Source organism: Poecilia formosa, unplaced genomic scaffold (genome assembly GCF_000485575.1).
Source record: "Poecilia formosa unplaced genomic scaffold, Poecilia_formosa-5.1.2 Scaffold124, whole genome shotgun sequence".
Classification (NCBI taxonomy): Eukaryota; Metazoa; Chordata; class Actinopteri; order Cyprinodontiformes; family Poeciliidae; genus Poecilia; species Poecilia formosa.
In genome coordinates, this window is record NW_006800063.1 from 961225 (window position 1) to 971233 (window position 10009).

The 10009-nt window shown below is 44.0% G+C and overlaps 1 protein-coding gene across 1 annotated transcript in view; it reads left to right on the top strand.

Moving 5' to 3' along the window:
• Positions 1-10009, top strand: part of foxp4 (forkhead box P4) — a 110489-nt gene that overhangs the window by 96028 nt on the left and 4452 nt on the right. Inside the window, exons 10-14 of the mRNA XM_016675995.1 lie at positions 1500-1587; positions 4060-4143; positions 6265-6490; positions 6695-6771; positions 6855-6956. Of these exons, the coding sequence (XP_016531481.1) occupies positions 1500-1587; positions 4060-4143; positions 6265-6490; positions 6695-6771; positions 6855-6956 (577 nt within the window). The remainder of the gene's footprint in view (positions 1-1499; positions 1588-4059; positions 4144-6264; positions 6491-6694; positions 6772-6854; positions 6957-10009) is intronic.

The following is a 10009-nucleotide window of genomic DNA, read 5'->3' on the forward strand; positions in this document are numbered from 1 at the left end:
GTGTGAGTGACGAAGAGGCAGAGAGGGCTTCACGGAGGGGTTGGGGGGGGGTTAGAGAAAGAGAGATGGGGGTGAGCTCATGTTTGTGTTATTATTATCATGCACTTGTGTTGAGCCATCTATCTGCCTAGATTAGTCGTGCCATGACATCATTGTTTTTGTTTCATCTCGAGTCTTTGCCTCGTGTTGGAAAACTTCTTACTTTCTCAGACGTTCTCACACACACACACACACACACACACACACACACACACACACGCACACACACACACCCATATTACCATCTGTTACACACGTTAAAAGTTTTTTTTACTAATACGCTGATCAAAGAAATATGGCACGCACCTCAAACACAAACACGAGTAAAACAAAAGTGTTGTTAAAAAAACCCCCACACAAATAACACTGAGAACTGTGAGAAACTATTCAAATCACTTGGATTTGTATTTACACAGATCACAACCACAAACCGTAACGCAAACCGGCTTTTATGAAACATAAGAAAAATTTAACTTGGGTTTTCAATGTTTTTTTTCTGAGAATATCTGAAAAGTGAGGCAGCCGGACTCCTTAGTTTTCAGAAGTCAACAGCGATTTGTTAGTGGACAGAGGTGAAAAAACAGTTTCATGAAGGCCAAGTAGAGTTCCCAACCTCTGAAGAGATCAGTCCATCATCTAAAAACTTCCTGAGCTTGAGCTGTTTTAAAGTCAATAGGATAAACATTATTTAACGCAAATTCATAAAACCGCTGCACTTTATGTACAATGTAAACTTTTCTTTCCTCTTCAACTGCACACTACTTTGCGCTGGCCTATCGCTAAAAACGTATTGAAACATATGCTTATGACGTGACAAAATGTGGAAAAGTTCAGGTCGTATGAATACGTTCGCAAGGCGCTGCGTACCAACGCTCCCCGCCGAGGCTGCGGCAACCTGTGAATAACCTTGGCGATGACAGAAGGAAGACTGGGAGGAGCACACTGGGAAAGATCAGGAGGTCCCAATTCCTCCCAGATTCGAGGAAGCAAACAGCGACACCATTTCCACACGCCGACGCACACTGAAGACACAGCAGCGTTAATAAGAGAAGTTTTGCTAACAGAGAGCCTTAAGATAAGGCTGTGTGAGATAACATATGAGCTCATATCCAGGTGGTTGTCTTGGACCGTGGCCCCAATGAAGTACACACACACACGCACACACACACTCAGACAGGCACACACAGCACAGCTGCTGCGTCCGTCGCTAGACAAAATGAACCTCTGAGATTAGGATTTATTTTTACAGCGCTGAAGCAGCTCATAACTCAGTCTAAATAAAATCGAAGCACCTGAGATTACTTCCTGCTTCATTCATGAGACCTGAACCGATACGACAATAATCCTCTGGACTTAAAAGTCTTAAGCGGTGGTTTTATATTTGCAGGAAAAACTCAGTTGTTATATTTATCCTCTCCTTCTCTCTCTCTGTCTCTTTCTCTCTCTCTGTCTACCTTCAGGCACTTGAACAACGAGCACGCCCTAGATGACCGCAGCACTGCTCAGTGCAGAGTCCAGATGCAGGTGGTTCAGCAACTGGAGATCCAGGTGGGTCCCACACACAAACACACACACACAACACTAACATAACATCCCATCACTGACGCATAGAGGCCTAATTTTCATACGCTCACAAACAATGTCGTGGAGACTGTTCTAGCCTGTCAGTGGCAGAAACTTGTCTTTGGCGGGGCAGAGTTTATGGAGAGCAGCGGAGCTTGTAATTTAAAAGGAGCAGTCAGCAGGGAAGCTGCCATCGCCGCTCCAATTATAAAGCTTCTCTGGTCACCAGCACCAGAGGGGGAGGAGGGCAGGGAAAAGACACAAGCAAGACGTGGAGGCCTGGGCCACGAGGAGATTTTCTTAGCGATTCACGTGTGCAAGCACTCAGAAAAAATATCCGAATAATGCTCCAGAGAAAAAAAGAAAAGATCAAAACGATACCGTTCTCTGAAGAGTGGCAAAGTGGAAAAAACTGTTGCAGTTTCCTGAATGCAGGAGTCGCATAGCTGAAGGTGTGTGTGTGTGTGTGTGTGTGTGTGTGCGTGTGCGTGTGCGTGTCGTCAGTGTTGTGCTAGTTCATTTCTAACTACGTCCGGTTCCGAATCCAGCACTCGCAAAGACTGAATTGATATTTGTACGTCATTCATCGCACAAACACTCTGAACGAAATGCACAGCTTCACTCTGAACGGGATCCCATTCAGTTTTTTCCATAAATTATTTTTATTATGAAATAAACAAAAACATATAGTTCACAGTGACACGCAGCAGTTAGCTCGCATAGGATTTAGACTGAGGCAGGAGATAGAGTCACCCAAATGAGTCTTAAATTATAAGAGGGAGAACGGCTAAAATATGTTCCAAGAGGAACCGAGGGGAAAATGAGTGATCAAAACAGTCGCAGGGAAACACAAGAGCCAATGGAGCTACAACTAAACACAAGGACGCATTAAAGAAACACAGACCTCCAGAGCATCATGACAGCTTGCTTACGTCTGTTTAATTCTCTCCTGTTTACACGAGCTGTAAAGTTGCTCTCATTTACATATTTTCCCTGCTTTTCCAGCCAAAAAGCAAATTGAAAGTGATCCATTTAGACTATGTTTTTAAGTGCGAGCGGCTTTAATGCACTTCAAGGTTGAAATTGGTGCTTGATAAAACCCAGGCTCTGTCTAAACATGCCAACTTGCAAAATTGTCGCTCAGAAACAACAACAGAGTGACAACATCTGTGCTGTTTTCTTCAGATATTCAATCCTGTGCAATGGCTAATGAGCAGGACTTAGCAAAGGCAGAAAGCATTATGTTCATCTCTGCGGGGCCTGGGCTCACTCCATGTCGGCAAACAGGCTCCTACACACCAACGCCAGGAGCAAATTGCAAATACTATTGCTCAAAAAAATCTTTCTTGAAGTTGAAGGAGAAAGCCTTCAGTTTATCTAATTAGATTCAAAGCTATGAGAGAGAGAGAAAAAAAAAACCTACCCGGGTCTATAACGGGTCTCTGCAGACTCAAAGTAACAGCCTGAACCGAGCAGCAGTCACCAAACTTGACATTTGAGGAGAAATATTGCCACGCCTTTCTGTGAAGAAAACTACGGTTTGTGCTTTTAGTATAAAGGTAAATATTTTTCAAGCATATCTGCCTTCATGTAAGAGCTTATTTCCTGCTTTTCATAGAAGAATAGATCTAGAAAGAGCTGAGCTCGGCTCAACTTTATCATGCAAAAACATTACATTTAAAGCTCTACAAAAAGTTAACACCAGTTTGAAGGCTTTTGTGCACAACTGAGTGTGCCTGCATGCGTGTGTGCGTGGGTGTGTGTGGGTGTGTGTCCGCGTGCATGTGTATGTGTGTGTGGGCTGTCCAGTTTTATGGTCAGCTTTTGTGTTTGCAGCAGTGGTAAACATCGTTTAGCCGAGCCCCTGAAGCCACAGCCAGGGAACGCAAAGTGACAGAGAGGCAGCTGGTGTCACATCACATCAGGACAGCCGTCCCTCCCTCTCTCACTCCTTGACATGCCGCCTCATCCCGCGGCCGTCCGCAGGACGCCCGCCGCTCCCACGCCACACACAGAGCACATCCAGACACAGGACGGGCATTTTGTTTAAGTTTCTCATATTCAGACAGCGATGCACATCTCCGAAGCGTGGGAGGAAGTCGCGGGTGTCGTTTGTTCCTTATTGTACTTTGTGACCTTAAAAAAATAAAAAATTAAAATTAAACGGCGTACACAGAAAGAGGCCTCGGCATCTCCACAGGCTGCAGCGGTACCCCCCATTATACAGCCGTTAACAAAGTCAAACGGGGGGCGAGCGTGTTTTCGGGGGCCGGAGGGAAGCGTGTGAGAGAGAGAGAGAGCTGCGGGTTGCTGAGGCGCCTCGCTCTCATGTTCGCCACTTTGCCTGAGGTGTAATTGTATTTGTAATTCTGTGTCAACACCGCATTAAATCAATCTGAGGATAATGAAATGAGATGACATGTATTTATTTTTTTTTTTTCCGATTGCGTCTTGCAGCTGGCGAAGGAGAGCGAGCGACTTCAGGCCATGATGACCCACCTGCACATGCGCCCCTCAGAGCCAAAACCTTTCAACCAACCTGTGAGTACACGCCGACACCCCACGGTCCAGATTACAACACAAACGCATTCGCTTCCCCTGGATGGGACTTGACGATTCGTCTGTGCCTCTCTTGCTTGGTGGCTATGCCCCCTATTGTTCAGTGAGGGTTAATGTGGCATTTCTAAATCATAAAAAGCTTTTTGTCCTGCCTTTCACTCCATTTTTCATCTGTTTTTAATAGTCTATTTTATCACCTGAAAGTATATTCCTGTGGAAATTATGCCCTTACATTTCTCTGGATCCACAAATGGGGTCTTACCCTTTGAGTTTGTTTTAGTCGTTTAAACCGTGTGGAAGTTGGGATGCAATTTCTCCAAGCGACTCTTTCGCTACAAGTCGACCGAATGCTGCCAAATACGAGACGGATTTTGCTCGGCTTTCTTGCGCGCGTTAAAGTGCATCCACTGCAGTTGGTTGGCGAGGCTGTTATTAGGAATCTAATGAATATTTCATTATTCAGATTGACGAGGAGTCTTATTAAAATATGAAGATGTTGAAATTAATTGTCAATTAGAGCCAGAGTGTCTTAATTCGAGAATATAAACGAGCGCGGCTGAGTGGCGACGTGTGTGCGCACGTGTGACCGTGCGACTGGATGATGTGTTGATCACAAGGGGATCAGCTGCCATTATCATCTAATGGGAAATCAGGAAGGAGGCGTGTTCTGTCACCACTGGAGACGGGCCTCGGGGTCAGGGATTGGAGGAGGAGGGGCAGAGGAGGAGCGTCAGGAATGGAAACAAAGCTTGGCCTCAATTAACAGTGTTCGACTGTTGCTGTGGTGATGAGCCGGGGTTGCAGCTTTAATGAAGTACCTGTTAAACAGCCCCGCCCCCCTCCAGTCAGCTTAAATGGTACGGAGAAGGGGTCAGAGGAAATAGGAGGTGATTCACACATTTTACATAAATCTAGACAACACACACACACACACACTCAGTGGTTTTAATTAGTTCTAAACTAGAAGCCCTGCAACGCCTCTCCCAGACTGGGAGTACTGGTTCCGTGTGTGTCTGTGTGTGTGTCTCAGGCTCTGCCTAATTGGGCCGAATTGGTCCGTGAAGGCTGCGCCACCGCAAAGTGCATGTGTATGTTCCCCTTCCTACAAACATACTGTCATGTGGTTTTGTTTTTGTAAGCTCGGGGTTAATTGCAGCCTGTGCTGTGTGTGTGTGTGTGTGTGTGTGTGTGTGTGTGTGTGTGTGTGTGTGTGGGTGTGTGAATATGTAGGTATGAATACACGAGCATGTTCAGAGAGTGCAAATCCTTGCTGCCGTTGATAGGGCCCCAAATTTCCAGGAAGTGCTTGAGGCCCCCTTTTTTAATCTGAGCTTGCATTCGATGAAGTTATTAGAATAGATGGATTCATTTGAAACATTGAGGACTCCTGCTTTTCTCAGGATTTGCATCACTTCTGCATTTTAACAAAGGAAGATAAAGGGAACTAAGTGAAGAATTACATGTGGACAAGCTTCCATCGTGACCGACAGGCGATGTGTTTTGAAAAGGCAGAAGGATTTAATTTTAAAAAAACTGCTTTAAATTTCCACACACGATGAGATATTATCAGTTTTGTCAAGGCATCTTGAAACGTAACATTGCCACCGCCATGCTTACCATGGCGATGTTATCAGGATGATGTGTGTGTTCGTTTTCTGCCACACATAGTGCATATAAAAAAAATCATTGTAGAAGTGAAGCATCTTTTGCTGCCCTGCTGAAGAAAAGCATTCCCACAGCATGATGCTGCCACCGTGTTTCACAGTGGGAATGTTTTTCTCCATTTACGCATCTTGCTGGAAAGGTAATTCTCCCTCTTGAATGGCATAGCGTTATTCTTACCGGATTTGCAGACTCCACAAAGAGTTTGAAAGCCGTGTATGATTTCCCTTCCTTATTTTAAATGAAGTGATACTTTATCTTAGTTCATCACATTCAGAAGCTTGTAGTTGTAATCAGACATTTGGCTCCATGAAGTAACTTTTCTGTGCTGAAAGAACTTCACAGCTCAGTGTTGTTTTTGTGATTGTGGTGGGAAAAGAAGGAACTCTCCCTTCTAAATGTGAACCCAACATATTCTCTCGGCCTCTCGTCCCTCTCCAGCTGAACCTGGCTTCCAGCGGCTCCCTGTTAAAGAGGGACAGCGAGGCCTACCCAGAGGGTCTACCCCACCCTCCCACCTCAGCCGCCACCCCAATCACGCCACTGCGCCAGGGACCCTCCGTCATCAGCTCTTCCAGCCTGCACACACACTCCCACTCCCACACGCACCCAGTTGGCCCCATACGTCGGCGCAACTCTGACAAGTACTGCACCCCTATTGCCTCAGGTAGACTCCAATAACGAACCTCTTTCCTGTGGCGTTTTGTTTTTGTGCCTCAGAAATCTCTTATTGTTTTGAGAGGTAATGTTTTGTTTAATTTTCTAACTATTTTGTACTATTTCTTAAACAAAACCCTTAAACTCTTTGTGTTAAAAGTGTCTATCATCTCTTGGCTGATCCAGTTTGTTGTCTCGTTTGCTTCCTCTTCAGAGCTCGCTCAAAACTGTGAGTTCTACAAGAACGCTGATGTCAGGCCTCCGTTTACCTACGCCTCTCTTATACGTCATGTAAGCATCGCCCACTTATCTGCCCCACAATCCCTCTGTCGGCGTCCTCCTCTGATGTCCCACATCTTTCCATCTTTCTCCAGGCCATCCTGGAGTCCCCAGACAGACAGCTGACTCTAAATGAGATCTACAACTGGTTTACACGAAAGTTTGCATATTTCAGGAGAAATACTGCCACGTGGAAGGTAAGGCCGTCATATGAATAGTGTTTTTTTTTTATTTTTTTTTTTTATCTCATCTCACATTCCTTAGATAAAAAAGTTGAGTTTATTTTTTATGTGCATTCGTAATCGTTTCTATTATCATCTTGGAGTTGAGCAATTTGTTCTCTAAAACGGAGTATTTATTGATGGAAAAAGTAAATCACACAATGCCAAACTGTTTTGAAGTTGTTTAAATGATGCGGTAGATTAGCAGAGCTACACTTAGTAACAGTAGGTTTGGGTTGCGGCTTTCTTTGCAGTAATATTTTGACAAAAAAATAAATTGTGGCGTTCAACACGGCTGATTAAAATGGGATCGCTGAAAAGCAATTATGGTCTGCGCTTGTGAATATTTCTCACTTTCAGACCCAAACTTGCCTCGGCAGCGTACACAGTGGAAAGAGTATTTACAACCCCTGAACTATCATGTGACAGGCCGAGAAGTGGCGAATAAATGTGAAAGAGGAGGGAAAGCGTTCTTCTTTAAAATTTGTTCAGCCCCTTTTTCAGCCCTGAATGAAATTCATTTCAACCAGTTGTCTTAAAATTTCACTAATTGTTGCTAATTATTGAACTGATTTATAATCCCCACTATTCTCAGGATGAAACAGTGGTGGCAGAATCACGATGCTTTTCTCCAGCAGTGATAGGGAAGCTGGTCAGTTAATGGGAAGTTGTACAAAGCTAAACACAGTGCTGGATTAAGACCTGCAAAAAAAAGCTCCTCCACAGACTATAGCAGAGGTTCACCTTTTAGTAGAGCAACGATCTCAAACACACAGCCAAAGCTTTGATGACTTAGTGTCAGAATGGCTTAGTCAAAGTCCAAACCTAAAATCCATAGCAAGACCTTTTTTTTTTCCTTTTTTTTTTTAGCTTTTTTGGAAAGATCCAAGGTAAAAAGTTAAGTCTCCACATAGTAAAATGTCAAAATCAGTAGAGACATACCCCAAAATGCTTCTCTGCTCATGTTTTAAAGAAAAAAAATATATATAAGTTACATTCAAGCTTGTGCAAAAATAAAAAAAAGAGTTAAAGGTATAAATAATTTTTCAATGCCCTTCTTTGGACAGTAAAACTCCACTAGTCACCTACCACACCTTAGGACAGAGAAGTGTGTCGTGGACTATGAACACAATGTGACCACGCTGAACTTTCTTCCCTTTAACCTCATATGTAACACAAACACTAGACGAGTAACATAAGAGGCGAAGACAGCAGCCTTCTTAAACTGGCTCTGACATAGACGGGATGAGGAGGACGGTGGAAGGAGGGCTGCAGCAGAGGTGAAGAGACAAAGGTTCCAGGAATATCTTTACCCCCTCATCTGACTTTTATGAATTTTAACTATTAATGCCCGGGCTCTGTTTCCTCCTCCATCCGTCTGGAGGACCTTTAAATATAGTCCCGGCATGGCTTTATGTATTTATGTAGCAGCCCGATGAGTCAAATGGGGCCTCAGAGATGTATGTCCTTTAATAAGTCGTTATATTTCATGAGCAGAGCGATGGTGTCAGGCGGTGGAAGTCGCCAATCGGAGACGGAGAGGGACAGAAACGAGGAAAAGATGAGAGAGAGGGAAGGGGTGTGCTTAAATGAGAACAGACTTTCAACTCTTATTATAGCCAGTTAAAGTTGTTCTTCGGAGTAGAGCTTATGTTTTTAAGGAAATAAGAGCCTCAGGTGTTTTGCCAAAGTACCACTTGTGTACAAAGATGATATATTTGGAAAGTAATGATATAAAGAACCACACAAAATTATTATGAAGGACAAAGATTATTTCCTATCTTCTTCCTTGTCTGTCTGTCTGTCTGTATGGATGACTGTGCATATATGGTCAACATTAGTTGTGGGTACGTCAACACACATGTGCCTTACTTGAATTGTGTGTTCTCTTGCTGCTCCAGTTTTTCAGTGCATTAAGAATTGATTGATATTCTGGTTAACTCAAAAATTAAAAATGGAAATAAACACCTGTATTAATTTTGTAGGAATTGTTAGTGTTGCCAATAATTGCAGCACTTTATTCCTTCCTGTGTTGTGTTCTTCTGTTCTATTCTTCCTATTGCCATTCCCCTTTTCTATTCTTCATTCCTACTTTCCTGTCTTCTTCCTTCTTTGTGTCCTTTCTTCTGTCCCTTTGTCCTTTCTCTCTTTCTGTCTCATTCTTCCATGTTTCTCCGGGTTCCACATTTAAAGCCCACCCTCTGTGGAAATAGTCTGCAAGAAATCATTGTGAACTTTAGTATTTCATATTTTGAAATAGGTATAATTGACTGAAATCTCTGGAAAGTTGTGTTTGGAATAGTGTGAAAGTTTATTAAGCGTATAGAATCGACGCAGGCTTAACTTAAATTTGCATAGGTGTTTGCTCACCTGTACATTCCTTTTATAAATGTCTAATTCTACCTGCACACACGTGCTGTTCGTTGTCCATCCCACAGTCCAATCAAATCACCAACTTCCTGTGATGGTCACTCGCTTGTGGTAATTAAGATCAACAACCCTGAAACAAATGAACCCAGTTCCATTTTTTCTTGTGTGTTGTTCAAGCTTTCCTCTAAAATTCCTGCCTCCTGTTGTTGCCCCTCTCGCCATTCCCCCCCCCGCCTCTCAGCCCAGAAGGGAGTGGAGATGAGTGGCACATGTGCTGTGACCCACTGTAAATGACTGCTAATGTTTTAACTGGGAGAATTAGGCTTTCATCACGGAGACGAATGCAAATAACAGTGCAATAGCACCGGTGTCTGGTGTGTGTTTGTGCTGTTGTGTGCGCGCGCGTGTGTGTGTTTGCACTGTCAGGGTGGCAGGCGAAGATTGGGGTCAGACTCATTTACAAAACTTAGCATCACGGCTCGGGGGGTGGGGGTGTTGAGGGGATGTGTGCGTGAAGGAGGGGGTGGGGTGGGGTGGCGAGGGTTCCTCCTCTGATTATGGCTGTGTGTAATTACGCGCGTGCGTGCTAGCCGCTCTCTGTGTATGCCCGCGCGTGTGTGTGTGTGTGTGTGTGTGTGTGTGTGTGTGTGTGTGTGTGT